The sequence below is a fragment of the Ipomoea triloba genome, chromosome 1 (genome assembly GCF_003576645.1).
Source record: "Ipomoea triloba cultivar NCNSP0323 chromosome 1, ASM357664v1".
In the NCBI taxonomy this organism is placed as follows: Eukaryota; Viridiplantae; Streptophyta; class Magnoliopsida; order Solanales; family Convolvulaceae; genus Ipomoea; species Ipomoea triloba.
In genome coordinates this window covers 6,522,632-6,550,337 of record NC_044916.1, presented here as the reverse complement: position 1 = coordinate 6,550,337, position 27,706 = coordinate 6,522,632, and the positions used below count along the sequence as shown (strand labels likewise).

General features: G+C 33.7%; 2 protein-coding genes across 2 annotated transcripts; one reads left to right on the top strand and one right to left on the bottom strand.

Moving 5' to 3' along the window:
- Positions 1-7,160: 7,160 nt before the first annotated feature.
- Positions 7,161-9,120, bottom strand: LOC116018434 (NAC transcription factor 56-like). Its single transcript, XM_031258621.1, has 3 exons — positions 8,704-9,120; positions 8,250-8,554; positions 7,161-8,131 (listed from the first exon to the last, which is right to left on the bottom strand). The coding sequence occupies exons 1-3, from the start codon at positions 8,885-8,887 to the stop codon at positions 7,598-7,600; spliced, it is 1,023 nt and encodes a 340-aa protein (XP_031114481.1). The 5' UTR covers positions 8,888-9,120; the 3' UTR covers positions 7,161-7,597.
- Positions 9,121-25,519: 16,399 nt separating this feature from the next.
- LOC115998876 (probable pectate lyase P59) lies at positions 25,520-27,207 on the top strand. Its single transcript, XM_031238548.1, has 2 exons — positions 25,520-25,858; positions 25,988-27,207. The coding sequence occupies exons 1-2, from the start codon at positions 25,668-25,670 to the stop codon at positions 27,141-27,143; spliced, it is 1,347 nt and encodes a 448-aa protein (XP_031094408.1). The 5' UTR covers positions 25,520-25,667; the 3' UTR covers positions 27,144-27,207.
- The last annotated feature ends 499 nt before the right edge of the window (positions 27,208-27,706 follow it).

Here is a 27,706-nt window from a genome sequence, read left to right as displayed (position 1 = left end):
TACCTATTGCATTTATACACTTATTTTAGAACACTGAATTTTTGTGATATTTGTTGCATGCAAGGAAGACTCATACTATAATTGCATTTATACACTTATTCATACTCATATTCGATGTTATAATTTATATAATTGTATATCGATTCAAATATTTCTTAAAATATTATAACAAATTCATTCCGTGCAATGCACGGGTGAAAATACTAGTAATAATAATAATAATAATAATAATAATAATAATAATAATAATAATAATAATAATAATAATTCTTTCAATAATAATAATAATAATAATAATAATTCTTTCAATAATAATAATAATAATAATAATAATAATAATAATAATAACAATAGTAGTAATAATAATAATAATAATAATAATAATAATAATAATAATAATTCTTTCAATAATAATAATAATAATAATAATAATAATTTCAAAAATTAAAAAAAAAAAAAGACAAAGGATTGGGAGGAGGGGCAAAATGGTCTTTAATGCCCCTCCTCTACACCGAATTACAATTCATGGGGGGTACCCCATGAATTGTAATTCACCAATTTGAGGACCTCCAACCAAACACTGTAATTGTCAAATTCACTGAATTACAATTCAATGAATTACAACTACACCCTAACTACATCCAACCAAACAGGGCCTTATATTTATATATATTACTTGCTTGAATTTTTCAAATTATACTATGAATCATAGTACATTATTATGTGTCTGGTAGCTTTTATCTCCCGTCTTTGACGGGTCTTTCCCACAAAAAAAAAAAATAGTACGTTATTATGTGAATCATTGATAAATAAATAAATAAATAACACCAGACCAGGTATCTTTATTTGTCAGACAAAGAAAGCCATCAAGGAAGACGTGGCTATCTTCTTTGAATTAATTAAACAATAGTCGTTAATTTTTTTTTAATTTTTTTTTAATTTACACAATCATGCTATTAGTCTAACCATATTTTCTTTACTTATTTTCTTACGTATTTTTAAATTTATTTTTTTGTTTAATAATATATTATACAGTTTTTAAATATATAAATTTTATATACTAATACTAAACATAATATTATGAAAAATTAAATTAAAAATAATTTCAATTAAACATGGTTACTAAACTAGACATATAAAATAGGATGAATGACGTAATATTATTATTTAACAATATGTCTGTCTAAAAAATCCTAGGAGACAACAACCAAATTGTCTTCTTATTGGGCAGGGACAATCTTGCAACAATTTTTATTTAATTTTAAATTTTTTAAAGGTGGCTAATTCATATCCAGTTGGGTAGCTCAAGTGGCAAGTGAGCTCTTTTTGTGGGGAGGAATTTTGTCTTTCAAAAAAAAAAGGTGGCTAATTCATTTTATATGTCATGCCAAATCATTGCCATCTTTAAAAATAGTATATGCATAAGCTTAGTCAATACAAAATTAGCAATAAGTTGTAAATATGTAACAATTGGACTCGCTTTTAAAAAAAATGTAACAATTCGATTCAATTACACTTTAAAAAAAAAAAAAAAAGTTAGACCCAATATTCATTCGACTTAGATGGAGTATTTGACACATTTTTCAAATTATTATTTATAGATTTTATACAAATGTCTATAACATAATAATAATAATAATAATAATAATAATAATAATAATAATAATTTATCATTCTAATTTCGCAGTCACTAATGTGTTTCTAAACAATTTTTTTTTTTTTTCATATTTCTAACTATTAAAGCTCCAATTTAACCTCCATTGCTCCAATTTTACCACTCTCCCAAACAGAGAGAGTGAGCTGTATTTTTAAATTTAAAATCTAATTTTCATCCAAATTATATATTAATATATTGCGTTTTAATGATTGTACTTTAATTTTTTGACACATATTTCCTTACTCCGTTAATACTTTATTTTTTTTTTGAAAACCCCGTTAATTAATTTTTTATTTTTATTTTTTAATGCTTATACTTTTAACTATTTCATTTCAAGTTAAAAAGATAAAAAGTTACCACATACATTTGACTAAAAATGTATAAGTTTTAGATTTTGAAATAATATACTCTATTAATTTCAAAACAAAAATAAACCCAACGACTTTTCTAAGCTATACCGAACTGGATGAGGTGTGCAACATTCTGATGTTGGGTTGGTGTGCAACAAGTTTTTTTATTTTATTACTTCCGAACCTTTTAATTTTGCTCTTGGTATTCTTATTGATGATGTTAAAGAAGCAGTGTTGATATTTGAGGACGTCAGCTTCCTTTTTGCTAAGCGATCTGCGAATCGCGTTGCCCACGCAACCATGCTATTACCAGAGAGGCCGTTTCGATGTTTGAATGCTACGAGTGATTTACCACTCCTCCTATGTTTCTTTTTGATGTTCTTTACTATGGTTTAATGCATTAAGCAAGCTTCCTTTCTTATAAAAAAAATTAAAAGTAAATTACAAACATTGTCTAGCAAAACTTATTACTCAAAATTTAACCAACTCTATTGAACATATTTTACTAACTCTATTCCTATAAAGAATTTATATGCTCTGAATTTTATAAGTTATTTTTATAAATTTTTTTATTATTTTCTTTAATGTTTTTCTATTGGCTTCAATGGCGACATCTCCAATGACCATGGATCTTCGGCCAAATCAAGACATGAGTTGACTAAAGAAATGATTATTTGGACAGAAAATTACTTCTATGATCAATGTTTCCGTGCCCATTCAAAAATAATTTATTGTTTTTATTCTTTTTTGTTGTTGTTGTTGATATTGTTTATTAATAATAATAATTCCGTATTCCTTTCAAAACAAAAAATAATTCCGTACCATCAGTTGTTCATTATTTAATTTACTTATTTTTATATATATAAAAACTCCTTATATTATAAATATATAAATGATAACGTGGTTTTATTATTTTAATACGTCAGTATTTTAAATATATGAAGTGTTTTTTCATGCAATTTTGTATCATAGACCAGGGCCCACATAACATTGTGGACCTTGGATCAAACCGGTGTTATTTTGATTTTTTAAAGGTACAGAATTACGCATGCAACATAAGATACAAAAATTGGCAATGCAAGACACATATACACATGTTATATATTTACTTGTTTTCAAATCTGATTTAGGTAGATAATTTATGCTCTATAGACAAAGAATTCACAACATAATACATAAACTCATAACATAAGACACATCTATTCTAGGTACATAATTCATACTCTTAGTACAGAAATTTATAACACAAGATACAAAAACTCACAATGCAAGACACATACACGTTATACATTTACTTATTTTACACACCTACTAATTTGTTTAAGGTACACAATTTTATAGAGTTAATTTCAATTTTGGTCCAGTGACTATTGGAGTCTTGTTAATTGTAATCTAAAGCCAATGGCCATGGCTAAGGCCAATGACAATTACAACATACCAAATCCCCCAAATCTATATAACGTACAAACAACGGCTCGTACAACTTTTAAAACTGTTAATTTAGTACTTTAACTATTCAATTTTTATTAATTTTGATCACTCGGGCAAAAAGTCTCCAGAGAATTTTTTTAGGCAAATTATGTTAATCAAGGGGGCAATTTGGTCTTTCCATGTTCTTGTCCTTCTTCTTCCTTAATTGTTGTTCTTCTTCCCCAAAAGTGAAGCTCTGGTTCGCAGCCGCCTTTGCCACCTCTGCCATAGGTGGAGAATTTATGTTTTATATGGATATAATTTCGCAACACAATGCATAAATTCATAAATAATACACAAAATATGTTGTGTGTTACATAATTACTAATTTGTTTCAGGTACAGAATTACGTAACATAAGACACAGAAACTGACAACGCAAGGCACATACTATACAAATGCTTTACAATAAGAGCGGAGTTTATTTTATAATTATTGCAAACTTAAAAATATAGTAGTGATAAGATCCTAACATTTGATTTCTTAAGATGGAGATATATATTGACACGTAAATATAATATTACCATATCACATACTTTCTTAGATAGTGTGCTTACCATTATTATATAAATGCGTATACGTATATAACTTCCTAAAGAAAATACAGCTTATCAACAATGCGTAAATTTTTTTCGTTCAAGTAAAAATTCATATCTTTTCTATAATGCATAAAATACGTTCGTGAAAGAAAGAGACGTGTAACAAACATACTTATACATATATATACGGGTCGATGTAACACATTTATCTGTAAGTAAGCATAAATCTTTTGGTGCATATACATACAATGAATTGAATTAAATCCTTCGTTATCAAGAAGATAATAGAAACATATAATAGTGACATATTTCCCACCACTGCATAATCCATTTCCTAAATTAAGGGTAGTGAAATGAAATCATGTTAAAAGTTGTTTTGTACCCTTTACCTAGAAAGGAATGCAATTAACGATGGATAATGAAACATTAAAATTTTGTGGCTCTTAAGATAATGATTCCATTTAATGACAGTGAGGTTTTGGTCCCAAAGTCAGCAAAGAGAGAAAAGAGAGCAGTGAGGTTAGCCTCTTGTTGTCAACATGTGAGATCTATAATATTTGGGTCTTGGAATATACTTAGCCATGTCTTATCAACTCTTCCAAGATAATGACATCCACACCCACTCACATTCTCTCTTTCTCTCTCATTGACTAGACTCAAAATTCTATGAGCTTCCTTGCTCCTAAGGTTAAAATTCAAGTCTTCTTGGAAATCACAATCAAGCTGGTCGGACTGTTAGCTTAATAATTAAAATGTTTCAATTTGATTTTCAGTGGAAACAATTTATTGGTCTTCTTGATTAAAGCTAGTCAGTTATGAGTAACTTGGGCTGGTTTACTTGCAAATCTGCAATCTTTTGTCAGCTTGAGTCACAAGGCAAGATTTACTCAGTGCACACCCTCGGGTACTGACAACTAGTTTCCTTTGCCATCCAAAAACCGTAAACAATTTTATGTGATGATATTTTAAAGAGTGCATAGAAAACAAAGATTCAGGAGCTACGTAAGACGGGAATGAAAGTTGTGAAAATGTAAAATTGAAATTCTTTTATAATTTAATAAACAAAACATGAGAAAAATGTGAAAATATAAAGGCAAAAATGCATAAATATAATTAATTACTCTTTTTAATTTGTAATTACAAGTAATGCATTAATAAATACTCCGTAGTTAAATACTACAAATCTGTTGAATTGATAATTTATAATTTAGATTCTATTTGTTATTGGTGATAAGTGCTTTTGGTCTTTTGAGTATATATAATGACATTTTACTTGTATGGTGATTGAATTTTATAATTTTACTGATCAATTTTTGTTTTTGTTTTAGAATACTATGGACTGTCTGAGTCGTAGATCACCACCAAAGTTCGATCTTATGATCTTCCCTCAATATCCAACCACCAGGTCTCAAAGAGAGCCACAAAAGTGTCATCTAAGTCTAAGGTGCTTGGCATCAATTTTATTTTTTTAAAAAAATTCACTCTAAATTCAAAATGTCAATAGTGCTCTTACTATACATATATAGTAGGGTGGAGTTCGATGAAATTTTTACAAAGTGAAAACGTTTTTAGATATTTTTAATTGCTAGAAAAACATTTTTAAAGTTGAAGGACTAGAAGCGAAACATTTTAATGTCAATTACTTAAAACTTTAAACAAACAAAAATAGTGATTGTAAGCCAAAGGACTAAAAGTGAAATAAATTCTTGGTGGTTATTATTGATATATTTAGAGATTGTAATGAACTAATGATTGTGTATTTATTGAAAAAAATGACCATAATTGCATTGTACTTTTATTCATATGAGAAAAATGTAGCCTGGAATTCTTTTTATTTTATTTTATTTTATTTATTGAAAGTTAATTTTTGGAGATCAAATCAATGAAAATAAGTTTAAATTTATAATTATTTCCTTCCATCACCTTCAGAATTGACCCTTTACCTCCATATATGCCATGTATTAATGAATACAGTCTCCATCAATAACGATAAAATAAATATATTTTTCTATTAATTATACACCATATTATATAGCTTGAATTCTTGTTTGACGCCGTCATGCTGCCGTTATTTACAACAAATCTCTTGATTCTTGATTTTTTAATTTTGTCTTTTCACAACCATTATGTTTCGATCATTAGTTTAACTGTTTAAGATTTTTATTTTCATGATTGGACTATCAGCTATGTAAACGAGTTATAATTCTTCGAATTTGCGTTTCTATGGTGGCAAATCTAATAAGTTAGTCAGACGATTGACTTGATAATTATAAATTTACAAATTTGATTCTCAACGGAAAAAAATTATAAGCTAGTCTTCTTCGTTTAAGTCAGTCATCGTCACTCAAGAATATAAGTTTATACTTTATACATCATCAATTTTTGTGGTTAATCAATCATTGATGTCAAAAAATTTTTATAGGACTGTACATTATGACATAGTATCATGCCGTATTTCAAAACAATTAACTCCCTTTTAGAATCGTTAAGTCTGAGTGCTTTGTGTTTTTTTCCTCCGGCTGAGATCTCCCGATCCTCTTCCATTGAGGATTCACACCGGGATAATTGTTGGGCGCTATATCCACTTTAAGACTTTCGACCACTGAGTTATACATGATGACTTTTTTTTTTCTTATTTTTTGAAAGGTGTGATTATGGTAAAAAGAAAAATATTTTTGAAGAATTACCATGTAATAATACCTTGTAAAAATTCTATTTATTTATATTTTAAAAATCATACATTATATTTCAAGGGTTATATATATGCATAAAAAAATACAAGTTAACAAACTTTTTAAAAGATTAAGGAGATGAATATACATAAGATGATGTATTTGATATATATATATATATCATTTTGGGTAATTCAATTTGTACATTTTAAGGGAAATAATATAATCCTCACAAGACAATAGCATAATGTTGTGACTGATAATTAAAAGGTACAATTTTTTCTTCGTATTATATTAAGATATAAATAACAATAATTTTTACATATTAAGATAACTAAATATATAGTACACTTTTTTGCTCATATTTAAAAATTCAAGAACCAGTATACAAAGTTTGATCTTCTAGTTCAGAGATAATATTATATTAATTTTATTCAGCAGAGAAGAAATTAAAATATATAAATACCTATACATATTACATGTTTCTATATATATATATAATTATAATTTTCTACACATCAAGATTACAAGATTTCTTTGCATCTCTATTATATATTTATATATGATTATACGAAACAAGCCAAAATTAAGAGTATATATAAAATGATGGGGCTAAAAAGAGATTAATAATATTTATAGGGGCCTCACCTAAAATTGGCTACGTTCAAGAGACTTTCACCATCCAAGTATTCTTCTATGGTCTTCAATTGGATCTCCCTAGCTAGTATCGCATTATGCTTGAAATATCCTTGGATTAATCCCGGCCGTTCATAATCTCGGTGCTGCAAGATTGTAATAGAGAGGAGAATTGAAGAAGAATATGGGATCATATGTATATAGGCGGAGGCGTTGCATGTCATGTGTGTTTTTTTGTTTTTTGTTTTTTGTTTTGTCGGTCCAATTTTAATTTTCAAGAGTACCAATTGAGGCCGGAGACTTGGTATGGTTGCCGGAATACGCCGTCGCCGGCGACGTTCTGTTGGGGGAGTTGGCTGAGGAGGGTGGCAATGGAGCCGGAGGCGCCGGCGCCGCTTTGGTCGTCGGTCCGGGCGGCCGTTAAGTGGCTGTCATCGGCGAGGAATTTTTTAGTGAGCGGCGATGAGTCGCTGCAGGTCGGGGCGTCTTCGGTCCAGTACATGGCGGGGAGGTGTTTTGAAGGGAGGAGATTAGCGGCGGCCGGAGAGACAATCGGCGATCCATTGCTAGTAATCATTCCTTGGTAGATGTTCTGATCGTTTTCTAACAGACCCCCGTAGTTTGCGGCGGCTTTGAGTAGTCCTTGATGATGATTATGATGATGAAATTTTTGTTGGCCAAATTGGATTGTTGTGGGCATAGGAGATGGAATTGATCCCAACATCTCATTCAAATCGTCCCTTTCGTGATCCATTGGCCTCTGCGTGTTGTTTTTCTTGTAAATCCGACACAAAACCCAATCATCCAACTAAAAAACAAGAAAATCATTAATCATTCTCTCTCTCTCTCTAAAGATCTGGGTCTTTTCAAATGTAAGATCAAAAGAAACAGAAACCTTAAAATCCACGATTGATAGAATAACGTACCCTGAGAGAGCCTTTCTTGTTGATATCACAACCGGGAGGTTTGTTATTGGGTTTATTATCAGCAAGCCTATACTCATGCATAATCCAATTAGTCTTCACCCCTTTGGGCGGCTTTCCGCCGTAAAACACCAGCGCTTTCTTAACTCCCACTTTCTGCGTCCCGCCGGCCGTCAACACCGGCTTGTCGGTCCCGGTAGCCTTCCAGTACCCGGACGTCGCCGCCCGGTTCGGCCGGGCGCCGTTAGGGTACTTCCTGTCCCGAGGGCTAAAGAAATACCACTCTTGCTCTCCAAACGTCGCCTTAGCTACAAATTTTAAACCATAAGAAATCAAAATTAGGATAGAAAAATAGATTAATTAAAGCATGTGCTCAATCTCAACTAAAAGTTCTAAGTTGATAGTTGAACTACACATATTATGCTCACAATTAAACTAGCTAATTAATGATATATACCGGGTAGTTCCCAGGGATCAAACTTGTAAAGATCGACCTCGGCGATGATGGCCACCGGGAGGGTGGCGGAGGCGACCTTCTTCTTGAGGTAGTGGACCACCAGCTCCTCGTCGGTGGGGTGGAAGCGGAACCCCGGCGGGAGCTGCGGCTGCTGGGACCCGCTCGACGAATCGGTGCTCTCCATTAATCAATCAACCAACCAAGCTAGCTTATTAGAGATCACAATTTCACAACAGAAAAATTGAAGGAACAGTAGAATTTAGCTAAATTGGAAAAGATGCGGCGGCGTTTGGTGTTGTGGGATTTGGAAATTTTGCAGAAACAAGAAGAGGAGAAAGAGCATGGTATGGCTATGCCGTACAAAAATACAGAGAGAGAAAGAGAGAAAGAGAGAGAGAGAGAAGAGGTGAGCTGAATTGCTTGCTTCTAGTTTGGCTTAGCCCAACCCACGCCTTCGTTTTATATGGTATACGGTCGCCGTAATTACGGTGGTATACCGTAATTATGAACCCACCCTGTCTCATATGTCACCATCTATAACTGGACAATTTATGAAATTATTTTTGTTTTTATTTTCCAAGATACTTTTATTTATGGCCGTTGGGACTGATGATTAGTCTTCTGTCTGTCGGCTCGGCTGGAGGGATACCTTTGGAAAAAAAAAAATCAAACTAAGTATTTTGAAGGATTAGTTTTCTGACTGTAGGGATACCTTTGGAAAAAACCAAACTAAGTATTTTGATTGCCAAAGACTTTCGAAGAGTGACATAACTGATTAACTGTGGGTCACAGGTTCGAATCCCAGTAGCGGCATTGACCGTTTGAGCTGAGAAAGTATGTATAGACAGAAAAAAATTAAGTATTCAAATTGGTCAAATTATTGACTTAATAATCAAAATGTTACAAGTTTGACTCCAATAGTCTATTGATCTTCTTGTCTTAAGACGATGAGTTATAACTTATAAGCAACTTAGACTAATTTATCACATTATGACCCTTTATTAGTCAAGGTCACAAGACAGAGGTTGGTTTACCTCATTGTGGTAAAAAAACAGAATTTATCCAATATACACATCCTCAATTAATGATTGTGAATTTCTCTTGTTACTCAATTTTTTTTTTCTATAACTTAAAAATAGCACAGCCTTCTAAATCTCAATAACCACATTAATCAAAATCAATGCTAACAAATCATCAATAAATCATGACCATATGCATTAACTATAGTACATAAAGTATAAACACTAAAATAATAAATATACTAATACCATACGGTACCAGGATATTGCAAGCACAGTGATGTACCATGATTATGAACACTCACAAGTGTATATACATTGGTGTAGTACATATCTATCTTGATGACTAGATGGTAAATGATAATTTGTCCCAATTTTTACTTTAAATCACACATCAAATAATTTACACAGTGGGGTGATACACGGTAGAAATTGGGTATAAAATAAAAAATAACTTTTAACGGACTTTCAGTTTAAGAGTAAAACGTGTGAAGAAACCGTAACTGAAAGGAGAGGGGCAGTGAAAAGTGGACACGCAGAGGGAAAATGAAGGAGATGGCGACGCGTGGCAAGGTGGAAGTGGGGTCCAGCTTGCAAGACAAAAGCAGAACATGTAAAGGGTGATGATAAGACGAAGATGGATGATGGTTTTGCACTTGCACAGTTGTCCAAAGGGTTAGCAGTACAAGTCAGGGAGTGGGGCCCGCTGCCTTAATTCATTTCTTCAAATACTATTCCCTTTTTAATCTTTATTTCCAAACTCCCAACTGACCAAACAGTTCCTCACTCCCATTTTGGCTTTTTTATGCTCTTTTACAATTTTTGTTGCGTCAATTCTTATTTCCCCTCCCAATTTTATACCTCTTTTTTTTAAAACAAAATAATCATAAGCGATTTCCGTCCCACAGATCCTTATCGTGTGACGGGTCAGGTCAATATGAAAATATAATACGTAGGGTGTGTTTGGTTCGTACATGGGAATCGGAATCGGTATGAGTATCAAATACTTGGTAAGGGTAATGAGTTTTGGTGAAAGTATTTTGCATGTTTGGTAGTAGGGTGGAATGAGAATGATTATTAATAGTTGGAGGAGAAAGGACTAAGGAGGAAGGGAAATGGAACCCTTATTTAATAACGGTATGAGCTTTTCAATTAATGGGGTATTCCAAACCCATAGTAGTATTCAAAAAACCTGTCAACCAAACAATAACAATCACTTTGATACCCATACCTTATACCAAAACCCGTCAACCAAACACACCCTTATAATTTATGAATAATAAGTTTGTTACATACAAGCATTATAAGCTTCCAAATTACCCATATTCTCATAGTAGGAAAATTGAATTTGAAATTGGTTAGGCTTGAGTCTTTCATCCAACTCTCATTGAGATGAAATCCTCTCCAAAACAAGCTAGCAGTTGCTGGCCATCAATCAATGACAAGAAGAATTCATAATCCAATTCAAACATAAACCCTATGGAAACAATTCATCCCCTTTATGCAATAATCACAAACCTAACATCAAGAATAGCAATAGGATCCTAATCCAAACCCTAAAGCGAACTACTCGTGCATCATAATGGTAAACCAGGCAAAACTATAACGAATAACCATAAACATAGCAAGAAATCTTAAGAATAAAGCAAATAAAGAAAGGAGAAATCTTTACTATGAAGAAGAAGAAATCCAACTCCAATCCACAATCCAAGCTTGAAATCAAAGCAATGTATGTAAAACTAGGCTAAACTATGCTATGGAAATCTAAAGAGAAGAGGAAAAATAAGCTAAAACAAGTCTAAGGTTCATAATCCCCCAAAAACCAGAAAAACGTAGATTAAATAGGATTCTGCACAGACTTCCCGGCCTACCTCACTGCTCACGGCCATGAGCTTGGCCGTGAGGAGGTCATGGATCTTGATCCAGCTTTAGTGCCTCACGGCTGTGAGGGTGGCCGTGAGATGTCGCCCATCTTTGTTTCTTGTTTCCTTTTGCACTCTGCTGCTCCTTTCTTTCCTTAGGCAAGTTCATCTGCTTCCAAAATTGATCTAAAATATTCCAAAATTCTTCCTTTGCTGCTCGATGTGGACAAATTAAACCTTAGAACAATATAACACACAAACGAGTCTCAATTCCACTAAGATAAAGACAATATGCACAAAAAACAACTAAAATAAGGAATGGATAATGGTTCAGAAATAGAGATATCACCTGCCAACCACTTCGTCACTTGGGAGCAATTTTACAAGGCTTTCATGCAAGAGTACTGTCCTCCTTCTAAGGCTGCTAAGTTGAAGAAACAAATTCAGAACTTCCAACAGTTTGGTAATGAGAATCTTTATGAGGCTTGGAAGCGATTCAAGGAATTGAGGATGTAGTGCCCAAAGAATTTGATGACTCTTGGGGACTTTATCTCATCTTTTTATGAGGGTCTATTGGACAATGCTAAGACCATTCTTGATACCTCATCTTTTGGAGGTATTTTCATTGATATGGGCCCAGATTATGGTGAACCGTTAATTGAGAGGATTACTTCTAATACAGCCTATTGGTACAGTGAGAGGAGTGACCTACCTAAGAAGGATAAGCCAACTAAGATGTTTGAAGTAGAAGAGAAGATGGCAATGCAGGCTTAGTTAGACTCTATCTAGTACATGCTCAAGCAGATGATGCAAAGTCTAAAGCAAAGTGCGCAGGTAGTGTCCCAACCTTTTCCACCACCTTCACCACAAGGTTCTTATGTTCCTAATCCTTACTCTGTGCCAAAGCCTCCTTGTGTTCCACCTGGTCCTCAAGATAATGGCAAATGGTAGCTTGTTGTGCAATTTGTGGTGGAAATCATGATTCTCAGACTTGTTACTTGTTGGACCCCAATTGCCAAGGTTTTTCATCTAATGTGGAACAAGTTGATGTGATTGGGTATTCTAGACCCTAGGGACAATGCCAAGGTTATGAGAATTATGGGCAACGACTACAAGAAAAATAGCGATTCGCGACGTAAAAATTCTGCCGTGAAAACGCGAAATTCCGTCGCAAATCGCGTTTTGCGACGGAATTTTACATTTTCGCTGCGGAATCCATTCTATAGTGTCAAGGCTTGTTATATTTCATTTTGCGACGAAAATAATCCGTTGCGAGCGGTGGCCACTAATAACGTTTCTGTTGGTGCTAGTGATGGTCAAACAGTTTCGTCGAGTCGCACGGTCACTGAGGTTTCGTCTGCCCAGCCGTTGCCTGCTCCGAATATGTTGCAGCAAGCTCACCACTACGTGTCCATCAAGCTTTCAACGACCAATTTTTTTGTTTTGGAAGGCGCAACTTGTTCCATTTTTACGCGGACAGAACTTATATGGGTTTGTAGATGGGTCTCACCCGTGTCCGCCGGAGTTTCTTCCTCCGTCGTCGTCCGCCGCTCTGCCTGCTGCAACGGCTTCTTCTTTGCTGCTTGTTTCTAATCCCGCTTTTGCTCAATGGGTTCAGCAAGATCAATCCATTTTGAGCATGCTAATCTCTTCAATGGCTGAAGAGGTTCTCTATTTGGCAATTGGTCACGAGACTTCCAGGGCTGTATGGTATGCTGTTGCAACGGCTCTTGGCTCCTGCTCACGTTCTCGCACCCTCATTCTGTTGTCGCAACTGTAATGCCTTCGTCAAGGTGATTCACCGCCGGTGGAGTACTTGAGTCGTGCTCAGATTCTTGTTGAGCAATTAGCTCAGGCCGGTCGGCCAGTCGATCTCAACGAATAGAACCTTCATATATTCAGGGGTCTTCATCCGGAGTATCATGCCTTGGTGTCCTCTCTAGCCACCAAGGATGTGCCGCTGACGATCCCGCAGGTGGCGGACCTCTTGAACGCTAATTAGTTTATGTTTCAAGATGATGCTCCGCCGTCGGCTTTGGTGGCTCCTCCGCCGGCTGCATTGTATGTTCAGTCCTCGCATGGTGGCTCGTTTCATGAAGGAGGACGCGGTCGGGGGTCGGCAGCAACGTGGGCAGTGGGGACGCAACCAGCGCGGTGGTCGTGGTGGTGTTCAGTGCCAGTTGTGTGATGCGCCCGGCCATTCCGCGATGACGTGCTACCGCAGGTTCGTGGATCCGGCTGCTTCGATGGTGGCTTCCGGTGGTTCGCGTTGGTCTGGCTAGCAACAACCTTTTGGCTTTGGATTTTCGTCTAGGCAGTTTGCTGGTATGCAGAGCTATGGACAGCAACCATCTGGTGCTTTTAATTCTGGTTCCCATCCTCAATTTAAGCCACGTGTGAACATGGTCAATCAGGCTCCAGTTGATGATTTTACCTCTGCACCATTTTCTAATGTTTGGTATCCGGACACAGGTGCTAATGCTCACGCCACACCCCAGCTAGATGGTCTGCTAGATGTTGAGCCTTACATTGGTGGCGGGTTTCTTCGAGTTGGTGATGGTACCGGTTTGTCGATTTCTCACACTGGTTCTCTTTCTATTCCTTCTTCGTTACGGTCACTGTCTCTTAGCCATATTTTACGTATTTCTCAATTAAAGGCCTCTTTGTTATTTGTACATAAATTCACTCCTGATAATGATGTCTATTTTGAGTTTCACCCTACTTATTTTTTTGTGAAGGACCATCGCACCCACATGGTTCTTCTTAATGGCTCTAGCTCTGGGGGTATATACCAGCTTCCAGTGTCGTCACCTGTTGCGTTTCTGTCTGTTCGTGCGTCTCCTCAGACATGGCATAGTCGTCTCGGGCATCCTCACCTTCGTGTTCTGCGTCAAGTACTTTCTGTTTGTCCTGTTAGTGGGACTGTTAGTTCTCTTAATAATTTATGTACTGCTTGTCAGTTAGGGAAATCTGCTCGATTCCCGCTTTCTCGTGTTAATTACTCTAGTCGGTTTGTTTTGGACCTTGTGTACACGGATATTTGGGGTTCGACTCCTATGCTTTCTGTTGATGGGTTTCGTTATTTTGTGATTTTTGTCGATGATTATTCTCGGTTTGTTTGGTTTTATCCATTGAAGTTGAAAACTGATATATACTCTGTCTTTGCCAATTTTTGTGCTTATGTTGAAAAATTCTTTTCGCGTTCCATTAAATCTATTCAATTTGATCTCGGGGGTGAGTATCGCAAACTTCATGCGGTTTTCACGGCCGCTGGGATCGTCCATCGCCAGTCTTGCCCTCATACTCATGAACATAATGGTAGGGTTGAGCGTAGACATCGTCATATTGTTGAAAACGGTCTTGCGTTGTTAGCTCATAATGGGGTTCCTCGGTGCTATTGGTCTTACGCTTTTGAGTCTGCAGTTTATTTGATTAATCGTTTGCCTTCGTCTGTTACTAACAATGTAAGTCCTTATAGTCTTCTCTTTCATAAACCTTCGGACTATAACTTGCTGCGTGTCTTTGGCTGTGAGTGTTTTCCGTGTCTTCGGCCTTATAATAAGCATAAGATGGACTATAGGCCTGTTTCGTGTGTTTTTCTTGGTTATCCTTCCTTGTTCAGTGGTTACAGCCATTGCAAAGGGTTACATGGCTTTCGCTGGACCTCTTCATTGGATGAAAATGTGTTACAAGCATTGCAAAGGGTCAAGGAGATGATCAAAGCATGAAAAGAATAAAAGTACCCTTGTTTTGGACAATCATTTGACAAAAATTTTAACGGTGGACTAAAAGTGGCAAGGACTAAATAAGACTGGCCGCAATGTGGCAAAAATTAATGAAGTGGACTAAAATTGGCAATGCCCAAATAAAAGTAGGACCAAAAATAGAAATGACTCCGTAAATTTGTGTTATACGGCGGTTATTACTCAGAACCGCGGTATAAAGTACACTTTAGACGAAAGTTAGTATTCAGAACCACCTTATAAAGTAAATATGTAATGCATAAATTTTTTATAGACGGCAGTTATTATTCAGAACCGCCTTATAAAGTATATATGTAATGCATAAATTTGTTATAGATGACAGTTATAACTTGGAACAGCCGTATAAAATACACTTTAGACGACGGTTATTACTTGGAACTGTTGTATAAAGTACACTTTAGACGGCAGTTATTATTCAGAACCGCCTTATAATGTATATATGTAATGCGTAAATTTGTAATAGATGGCGTGTATGTTTATGATTAGACGTCAGTTTTTAACCGCCATATATAGGTTCGTAATATATATGATTAGGCGTCAGTCTTTAGAACAACTGTAAAAAGTACTCACTCTGTCCCATTTTACCTGTCCTATGTACTATTCATTGGTCAAACCAACTCTTTCTTCATTACTTATTTTTTTTTAGTAATTTTTTATTATTTTTAAATTTAAATAGTACTTTTAATGTAGTTTTTAAATATATAAATTTTATATATTAATGCTAAGCTTAATATTATTAAAAATTGAATTAAAAATAACTTCAGTCAAGCCTCGTTAAACGAATCAGACAACCATTTTGGAACGGAGGTAGTAATTATTTACCATGGCGGCCACTTACACGGTACTTCAAAAACCATCATGTATGTGTAAAAATAACCGCCGTGGTAGCTAAGTTTTGTAGTAGTGAAATCATCAAGTAAAGACTAGATTATTTGATCTTCTTCTTCAACTCTTGAGCCAAGGTGAAGGAGCATGAGAAGAGCTTGCAGGGGGAGTGGAAGAATATGCAGATTCTGGCCAGATATACACACATGTAGGTAACTATATAAATATATTTATGTGGTCATTTCCCATGCACATGTATGATGACAACAAAAGAAAATCAATGTAATAAAGCAAATATACTTCTTGTTCCAAGTAAATGAGTTTCTCTATTGACAATTCTTGAAATATTAGTATTTTAATGCTAAAGACATAGCACAAAAGGCAAATAATTAAAAATACAGAGTAATATATTGACATGCCAACAACCAATTAATGCATAAGAACCAAATGATGAGATAATCAGAGACCATATTTACGTAATAAATTGAATGTACCTGCTCCATTTTTGTAGGACCATCGTTTTGTTCAATGACACTATCTCCATGCTCACTATTAGCTTGATTCACACCATCTATAACCATTTTATCTTCTTTAGCATCATCCCTTCTTGGAGCTAGTATCATCATCACCAATGATGAGATCTGCAAGAAGCTGACCATACTTTAAAGCCTACAAAAGTTTTAAATGATTACTACTGTAGAAAGCACAAGGTTTAAAATAAGAGATAAAAACAAAAATCATTCACACCTACTCAAGCCTTGCAACCTCTTCAAGAATTTGTGAATTTACAATGACAGCTTGCATATCAAGTGTTTACCAAACCAGTTGAAATATCATGTCAATGAGAAAGGATAGAAGAAATGACTAGCCACAAAATTATTTTTAAAGTGTTTACCAACCAGTTGAAATATCATGATTATGTTCTCCCTATCACCAAAGTTTTATATGCTTACTAAATCCAAACACCTTTTCAATTGTTAAAGGGATAATTTTTTAAATTACAATGTTATATATAAGAATATAGATAGATTTTATGAATTAGATGTTGGGTTTTGAATTTTAATTTTAAATGTTAAAAGGTTAGTTTTTAAAATTACAGTATATAAATAAATATATATATATATATAGAAATCTTTTTAAATGTGGTTGCGCCTTCCCGTGTGGTCGGTGCGCTTCGCACCACTCAATGTTAGAAAATGCATCACTCAATGTTAGAAAACACACCACAGTGAAAATACACAAAAACATAAAAAAAACACACCACATCCAAAATAATGCACCATGACTCCCCTGCTCCTAATGGTGCATTTGTTAACACTGTGTGGTATATATTTGCATACATAGTGGTGTGTTTTTTGGTGATGCGTACCTAATGATGCATATTTGTGTGGTGCATTTTCTAACATTGAGTAGTGTATATTTGTATACATAGTGGCGCGGCCGCATTGTCCGCACGTTAAGGGGCGGCGACACCTGATATATATATATATATATATATATATATATATATATATATATATATATATATATATATATATATTACGTCATCTTGGATTAATGATTACAATAAATATACTTTCTTAATAATTGAAAACATTAATTATTTAATTATTTTTCAAATTTGTGTATGATTAAAATCTTATATTTAACTATTTACACAAATATTAATTATTATCTTTAGGAATGTGTACATTTTAGTGAAAATTTGTTAAACGGTCGAGCTGAAGAATCCAATTAATAAATTTTTTAAACAAAACATTTCAGTTTGGTCAATGGTCTAAGATTTTTAAAATTTTTAGTTACCGATAGTTTGGTTATAAAGTATCGGTTAACTGAATTAACAAATCGGCTAAGTTTATTACATATATATATATATATATATATATATATATATATATATATATCCAACACCAAATCTAACACGAAAGTTAAAATAGGTAAATGTTTAGCACAAATTTTAAATATTAAGTAATTAATATAAAATAAAAATAATTATTTTCGATATAATCAAAATGAGTGTTTTAAACTTGTAGTAAATGTAGTAGCAATAAAGATGAATATTGTTGTAGATAGTTATAATCGATAATAAAAATGATGCCCTAACAATTTTTTAAAATAAAATAAACTATATCTTCTTAATTCAATATTGATTAAAAAATAGAACTTAACTTAATTTTTGATAAAAGTGAAATTATTATAATAAATTTACTGATGTTGTGATAAATTTTAATGCAACAAAACAAATGTTTATAAGAGCAACCTCATTGGAGATTTTTGTGAAATTTTTTCAGACCATATGAGGAGATGGTTCTTGACTAATAGAGGATAAGGTTTTTGTTCAAACTTTCTCTTGCAAGTTTGGTTCTTGGCAGAGAATGAAAGAAAAAAAAAAAAAACAAAAGAGAGAGATGCATGCTTGTAGTGCACGCCTCGCCCCAGTAAACACGCGCCCGCTAGCAGCAACTCTGAAATATAGTGATTTCTTTTTTATTTGTTAATCAAAACTGTGTGTTGTTTCTCTCCTTTTTTGTTAACATTTTTAATTTAATTTTGTTATTAAATATTTTAAAATTTATTCTATGCTACTACTAACTTTTATATTTAGTTTTGTAATTAATTAATTTTTTTCTAATTTATGCTATGCAACTGTCAACTTCTTTATTCAATTTTGTTATTAAATTTATAATTATTAATTAAATTAAAATTTGTTTTTTTAATACAACTCAAACTCATGACCTCTCATATGAGGAAGATCACTCCATGCACTACAAGAATGAAGACATTTAGTGACAAATCTTTTGTGACAACTTATTTTGCCAAAAAATATACAATTGATTAGTACCATTATAAATGTGAAACAATTATGAGAAAAAAATACTATTGTCATTAATATTGTCATTTTTTGTGATGAAATTGTTACAAATATATGTGACGCTCTATAATTCCGTAACAAAAATTACTAAATTGTGACAATAATTGTGTTGATTTCAAGTTTTGTCACTAATTTATGATAATTGTGACGAGTAATTAGTTGTTACTAAGAATGTCATTCTAGGGATTGCTTGTTCATCTATCAATATGGTGTCTTCATCTCTAAATTTGATTCAAAATTAATCAAATGAATCGGATGACTACCCTAACAACAATAGCCAATTATTTGTACATTAAGAGCCATCAAATGTAGCACGATTTTTATAATATGATTGTATCAAATATATAATATAAAATAAATTATATATATATAATCATAATTTCATTATAGACCAATTAATCGAATTAGCTAAAGTATAATTTAGGTTGGTTGATTAAGTAACAAAAATTTAGTCTACAAATTTTCATCTCCTACATCATCATTAAGGTAATAACAACAACAACAACAACAATATAATAATAATAATAATAATAATAATAATAATAATAATAACAACAATAATAATAACAACAACAACAACAACAATAATAAAATTTAAAAAAAAAACTGATGTGGGATCATCGTAAAACTATTAAGAAGTGGGCGTTGAGCTCCCTCATTAAAAGGGGATCTCAACGCCCCCTTATAGTCTTATACTGCCGATCCGAATTGGATGGGCAGGAAAATATATAGAAGCCTCCGGGAATGTGCCTACGTCCACGAGAATAAAGCTATTATATTATTAATTGAGAAGACAAGACGTACGTGATTCGATAATGTGTCTAGCTACGTCTACGGGAACAAAACTATTTATCATTATATGAGACATATTCAACATTTTATATATTAAAGCGATACAAAAATTAATTATAAATTCATATATGCAGCTAAGTGCATACTCAAGAGGATGAATATATAACCTCCCACCTAATCGGCTGAGTCATCGTGATTTATCCTTTCACTATCCTATTGAATCAGATTATGGGGACTCTGAGAGCGAGGTAATTTCGTCTTTTGTTGGAAATGATAAATATATGAACTAAAAATAGTATCAACTTAATCATAATTATATAAGGTATCCACTCATAATTAAATAAAGGGACTAAACTACATGCAAATGATGAGCCTAACATATTTTAGAATAATTATTCACAATGAAAATCAAACTTAAACTCAAATGCATACTTTCTTATATAACCAAAGAAAATGATGAAAGACAATTTTAGAAGAAATCACTTTGTTTCCTTCTTTTTCTAGATGAACCACTAGATATAATAAAAATATTCACACTTTTTTTTGTTCATGAGAAAAGGTATCGAAGAATCTTTTTAGATGTAACGACAAAGCATGTCAGTTTGACAAACAATTTATTTGTAAAGATGATAAAAATGTCTACTTGACCATTTTGAAAAAGGAAAAATGTTGAGGACAGCTAGCCTAGTCCATTTTCTTCCAATTAATAGAACTTTTGGGATAGTAAGTGGTCACTAGCAACTTGAATAAAGGAAAAGTTACCAAACAATGAATTACAATGCAAGTTTTCCAAATCTTAATTTGTCTATTAAACCTCTCTTTCACTTTGATAACAACCTCATCTCATCATATCATTTTCGACTCTTACATTTGACATTAGGGGTAAGGCGTTGGGACCACTTTGGACGTAGCCATCTTTGCATGTATCATCTCATCATGATATGTCTTTTGCATTTATAGTGACAAATTATTAAAAGTTAGATTTAAAAAAAAAAAGATTAATAAAGTTGAATGGTGGTGAGCTCACTAGTAATCTATTATCTCCTTTAATTCATCTCTTTTACTTTCGCTTTCAATATCAAAATGTTTATTAATGCACTACCTACCCTCGTCGTATTCCAATCTTTTACCTAAGTAATATTTTTTAAGTTCAAATCTAAGGCAACATATATTGTATTAGTGGTGATGGGGTCAAAGATTTCGCAATAGTTATACCATAGACGCGTGTATCCATTTACGTATTGAATTGAATGTTCACAGTTTACATATTGAATGTTCACAATTTGATAGGGTCAAAGATTTTGCAATAGTTATATCATAGACCGGGGTCCACCTTGCAAGGTGAACTCATGTCCATTTACATACTGAATGTTCACAATTTGAATTGTAAACATCAGTATGTAAATTGTGAATATTCAGTTGTAAACTTCAGTATATAAATTATAAACATTCAGTACTATGTAATTGTGTATTTTGGAGCTGGGTCCACAGAATAATTTGCCAAGATTTTGAGCCTAGATTGATGAGTGAAATGGGCTGAGAGAATGAAATTGGACCGGTAAAACTGAAAAGCTAAAGTCAATATAACCTAAGATGCAAGGTAATCCTAATAAGTATTCCTAATATGTCTAAGACAACAAGAGTGTAGAAGGAATAGGAATAGCGTTCTTGTCCTAAAATTAAAGGAACCTTGCATGACCTTGCTTTGTCTAAAGAGTCAAGGATCTACTAGAATAAATAGGGATCTTGTCCCCTAACTTTGTAATACATCTTTCATCAATAATACCCTTCAATTCTCTCCTCATTCTACCATTATTCTACATATCATACACTATTCAACCTTTATATATACTTCGAACTAGTTTATTGACTAACTTTATAGTTGGAAAACCCCTATCAAGTGGACTAGTGGCAGGGCCGATTTTTTGATTCGCGTGATCCTGTACTAGTAAATGAGTGAGACTCTATCAAAGTATAAATAAACTGCGAATTGAAGAAAAATTGCAAAGAGAAAAATGCAAAAAACCTAATTTGGGCCAATATAATCACAAATACATATACTAACTATTAGGCCATGGCTGAACTAGGGGCCCCCAATATTTTGGGACCCTGTGCTGTTGCACATCTTGCACACCTTAAAATCCGGCCTGACTAGTGGAGGTATTATTCTTTGAATTTTTTTATGCAGATTTGAAAAATAGATTTTGGAAAATGGTGAAGGTCAGTGAAAGTTAAGATATTTTTAAATATTTTAATTAAACATAATTTAGTCAATTAGAAAAAAATGATTGAATTAATAATCGACGATCTAAAGTAAAATTATTTAATTTGAATAGTCAACGTAGTAAAATAGTATTATCTCTTATTAATAATGGATTGAGTTTGAAGCACAAAGATCTTAACACTACCTAAACCTCGGGCTATCCTAGATGGGTAATACCCCCAAGAATATCTAATAATGTGTTAGCTAATTAATACAAATTGATTATCAATATGAGTACCAATGATATATGCATGTATATATCCCAGCCTAAGAGAGGAGTCCATCCTAATATCATCATATGGCATTTTAGTTTACGGAATAGATCAGTAATAACATATCATTTTTTTTTATGCATGTCATGTAATATAACTTTATGGAATTGATTATTCACTAATTCTAATCTCATTGCAACAAAAATGGTCATTCCTAATCCCAACATTCCCCATCCTATTATCTCATTATATATATATATATATATATATATATATATATATATATATATATATATATATATATATATATATATATATNATATATATATATATATATATATATATATATATATATATATATGACTGTCCTAGATTGATGGGTAATACCCTCAAGAATATCTAATAATGTATCAACTAATTAATATAAATTGATTATCAATATGAGTACCAATGATAGGCATGTATCCAAGCCTAATAGGGAAGTCCATCCTCATATGGCATTGGGTTCGCGGAATATATCGGTAATAAAATATCACTATTTATGTCATGTAATATAATTTTATAGAATTGGTTATTCACTTATTCCATTGCAACAAAAATAGTCATTCCTAATCCCAAGATTCCTAATCCTATTAGCTATTCTTACCACATTAGAAATAATTAATTATTTAAAATGCCAAAAATATCATTATATATATATATATATATATATATATATATATATATATATATATATATATATATATATATTATATATATAATATGATCAAATGTAAATTAGGTTTCAGTTCTCGTGATAAATGTGGACTAATTTGGTCTATCAATGTAGGATGATCAATGTCTAAATATGACAGGATCAATTTTATTAATATTAGTATAAGGAATCAACTTAGAGATTCTATGCATCTATTTCTTTAATGTAACAAGACTAATTAGACAAAATATGTTCTTTTCGCAAACTAGCTAATTAACACCAATAACCCAATTGCACATGAGACACTACCAACAATAAAGAAGCGGATAATAAATGAAGACGAAAACAATGACAAACCTATCCAAAAGCGAATTAACAAAACTTAGACTAATTCCAACCAAAAGTAGCATATAGTATCTAATACCATACCAACTACAATAAGTATTTAGATAATTGTTTTTAGAAAAGTGCAAATTAAACATTAATTTTAATGTCAACTATAATGAACTTCTCATATATAATCTTGCATTTATATACTTTGAATTACTTATTTAAATACAAATATTGAGCATTAAATCAATCCCGCAATGCGCGTGTGAAACTAGTGTGTGTGTGTGTTTATGTACAAGGATATGATTCAGGTCAGAACACATCTCCTACAAAAAGTGTGGACACGTCTACACCTAATAACATTTCTATTATATTTCTGTTATGTTCCTTTCCTTCTCAATTCATATTCCTGTTCGCTCTATTTTCATTCTATGAATAATGCGTCACGTAAAAAATCAATCTAACAAGTGGTGTCTCTTTTAAGTTTAACTATCCTTCTACAACTTCTTATGATCGAAGTCCTATTATACTATTACATATTGATGATATGTAATTTAATTAAATTTTAACCTAATCGAAAAGTTTATTCAATATTAATTTGATATAGTTGTAAACTTGTAATACATTACAAAGAGTCAAAGACAACATTTCTAGCAAAAACGGGATTTGAAATCAAATCAATTTGAGTAGGAGTAGTGTAGATAATTGATGGTGAAATTGAGATGAAATGTGGACACTGGTCTATGATGAAGGCAACATGAATGTCCCACTGATTTAATTAAAGTTGGGAATTGAAACGCAGCTTCCATTCCAGATTCTGGTCACCCCTAAAGGCTAGCCATTCTGGGGCCACCTCCATCTTTATTATATTGCCGATAAAATCTTCTCCATACTGTTGAAACACTTCATACCATGCATATTTTCCCTCATTATAATTTGACCTAAATAACACTGAGCTCCTGGCTCTGTTGACTTTTGCATAACACCTTTGCTAGGATAGTTAGCTTATCAGTCAAAGTGATAGAGCTTGGGCTCAATGTGCCTTGGTCTCGCGATGCTCGAGCTCTTCGTCCTCAACATGGCCGAGCGCAGGCTTAGTATGCCTTGGTTAAGTTTTGAAAGTTGAAGGACCATGGGTGGTTAACTTGGAACATGAGTGGTAATAATTTGAAAGTCTAAGGACTATGGGTGATTAATTTAAAAGTTTAGGTAACACCACTTTGACCATATTGTGCATAAAAATGCCTAGTAGTAGTAGTAGTAGTAGTAATAATAATAATAATAATAGTAATAATAATAATAATAATAATAATAATAATAATAACCTTTTAAATAAATTTGAGCCCACAAAAATATATCTAGAATCCCTTTGCTCGACAAAGTATATTTGAAATTCAACTCTTGCAAGCTTTCAAGACTTTTATACATGAAGTAGTAACGTTAACGTCACATGTGAATGCAATTCCATCGCTTTTAATTTGGGAATTGTACTAACGTACGATTATATCTCGTGGCGAAAAAAAAATATTATTTACCTTATTTAATTAATCGTATTATACTTTTCAAAAAAAAAATCTTATTATACCACAAGGAAAACTAATTATATCCAATCTCTAATAAGTGTTAATTTTGGTTCATCAGAAAGTAGCAACACCATTTCAATGAACAATTTCATATGTCTTACATTACATTGTTGAATATTTCATATGGATGTTGGTTCATTAATATTAATATATTGTTTCATATGTCGTGCAGCTAATTATGTTGTTGAATATTTCATATAGATGTTGGTTCATTAATATTAATATTTTTTTCACATCTTTGTCACTATATTATGAGCCGGCTAATTAATAAGCTCTTCACGTCTCAACATTTGATCAAGAAGAGTGATTTTATTGGGTTGTTTCACATTAGTTTTTTTTTTTTTTTTTTAAATACTTGTGGAGTACCTTAAAAGTTAAAACATCCTTTAAAGTGGGATAAAAATTTTTGACCAATTCACTTTTTACTTTATAAACTTTTTTTTTCCCTATTTTCGTTCTGTAGATGTCAGGAAGTTTACCGCAAGAAAAATGAGTGGCAATGCCACTTTTCTAGGATTTAGTTGTGGCCTAAAATCAATATATGTCAATATAAATAATTCAGTAGTAAAGACATTCTTCATTCATTCACTCAATAAACACCGTTGTTACGACCAAACCTCTCTGAATTAAGATCAAGAGTTGAGGTTCAGTCGGATCAATTCAAAAGGGTTGAACCCAAAACAGCGGTTCAACCCCTATCAAAATAATATAATTTTTTATTTAGAAAAAAAAAAAAATACCCATCAAAATGAAGGGATATTATTGTTTCTTCTTGGTTGTGGTTACTCTTGCGGCGATAATCCCCGCATCAGTTGGTCACATTGGTGAGTTTGATGAGGTGTGGCGGAGGCGAGCAGCTGAAGCCTGGGAACATGCCCAACAGGCTTATGAACCCAATCCACATAACATTTCAACCGCCTTGAATCTCGAAGTTCGAAGGTATATATGTTTAATTTGGTGTTAGTAATCTAGTTAGTTGGACTACACACATTTATGTTTATATTATATTTATGCTCACAAGTTTAATTAATTAATTAATTAAGGTTTGATATATATAAAATCCTGCAGGGCACTATTAGAAGGGAAGGATTTGACGACGACATCAATGGAGAATAGCACAACGAGGCATCTTTTGGGTTCAAAAAAGTACCATGGGCCGTGTAATGCCACAAACCCGATCGATCGTTGCTGGCGTTGCCACGCCGACTGGGCTACCAATCGGAAGAGGTTAGCGGATTGCGGAATGGGGTTTGGGTACAAAACCAAAGGCGGCAAGAACGGGCCGTTCTACACCGTTACTGACAGCTCCGATGATCAAGCAAACCCCAAACCCGGAACCCTAAGACACGCGGTCATCCAGAAGAAACCCTTGTGGATAATCTTCGGACGAGACATGACCATCAGGCTCCAGCAGGAGCTCCTCATGCAAGGCGATAAGACGATCGACGGGCGTGGGGCCCAGGTCTACATCATCGGTGGGGCCGGGATAACCATGCAGTTCGTGAAGAACGTGATCATCCACGGGATCCACGTCCACGACATCGTCCAAGGAAACGGCGGCATGGTACGCGACGCTATAGACCACTTCGGACTCCGAACCCAGAGCGACGGCGACGGGATCTCCATCTTCGGCTCTTCCAACGTCTGGATCGACCACGTGTCCATGAAAAACTGTTACGACGGGCTCATCGACGCGATCGAAGCCTCCACGGCCATCACAATTTCGAACGGCCACTTCACGGATCATAACGACGTGATGCTATTCGGCGCCAACGATATGTCCCCCAAAGATGAAATAATGCAAGTCACGCTCGCATTCAACCACTTCGGGAAGAGATTGATTCAGAGGATGCCGAGGTGTCGGTTCGGATATATCCATGTTGTGAACAACGATTACACGCACTGGAACATGTACGCCATTGGAGGGAGTGCTCACCCCACCATTATCAGTCAGGGGAATCGATTCATCGCTCCTCTTGACATACACAAAAGAGAGATAACTCATAGAGCTGCGGGGACTCCTGCGGAATGGAAGAAGTGGAATTGGAGATCGCAGGGAGATATATATATGAACGGAGCTTTCTTTGTTCAGTCTGGAGATCCGAATTTCATGAAAAAGCACAACGAATTGTACGATGGGGTGAAGACATTCAGAGCTGAGGAAGTGACTTGGCTTACTAGGTTCGCAGGGGTGCTTAATTGCAAGATAGGATCGGTCTGTTAGATTGTATTACAATCCCCCACACTCTTCAAACCAAAATATATATATAGACTAAGTTTTCCCTAAACAAACCTCTTGAAAATCAAAGCACTCAGCTTCACACTCTAACTCTAAAATCTAACTAAAGCAAATAATTAAAGGTCGAAAAAGTAAATGCAATAATAACTAAAGCAAAATACTAACCGGTTGTCGATTTTGGCCGGATGTTCTCTGGAAATCTAATTGGCCTGCAATTACAGGTTACCCACAAGTTCTTATCAAAAGTTCAAGATTGTATTTGACCCTTTTCCCTTCTTTTTTTTTGGAAATCCAAAGGAGGGAGAGTGCCCCAGTGCCCATGTTTAGCACTCTTATACAACACGATCACCTCTCAATCCACTCTTGCCACACGACATTTTTCTTGAGAGTGCTCTTAGCAATTAAGGAAGTTTGTCATTGTGTTTTGTTGGCGAAAGACATGCCGTATAGAATGGATGGAAGGTGCCGTGATACCGAGGGGACCTTTAAGGAGTATCATTGACAAGTGCAAACAACTGGTGAGCCGATACTGGACAGTCATCACCTTC

What these genes read in the sequence shown, in the direction of transcription:
- LOC116018434 (XM_031258621.1), bottom strand. Translation starts at nt 8,887, where the DNA reads ATGGAGAGCACCGATTCGTCGAGCGGGTCCCAGCAGCCGCAGCTCCCG. An exon ending in TGATCCCTGGGAACTACCCG is followed by an intron (nt 8,555 to 8,703) that starts GTATATATCATT and finishes TAAAATTTGTAG; the next exon opens with CTAAGGCGACGTTTGGAGAG. An exon ending in ACAAGAAAGGCTCTCTCAGG is followed by an intron (nt 8,132 to 8,249) that starts GTACGTTATTCT and finishes CTTGTTTTTTAG; the next exon opens with TTGGATGATTGGGTTTTGTG.
- LOC115998876 (XM_031238548.1), top strand. Translation starts at nt 25,668, where the DNA reads ATGAAGGGATATTATTGTTTCTTCTTGGTTGTGGTTACTCTTGCGGCG. An exon ending in TTGAATCTCGAAGTTCGAAG is followed by an intron (nt 25,859 to 25,987) that starts GTATATATGTTT and finishes AAAATCCTGCAG; the next exon opens with GGCACTATTAGAAGGGAAGG.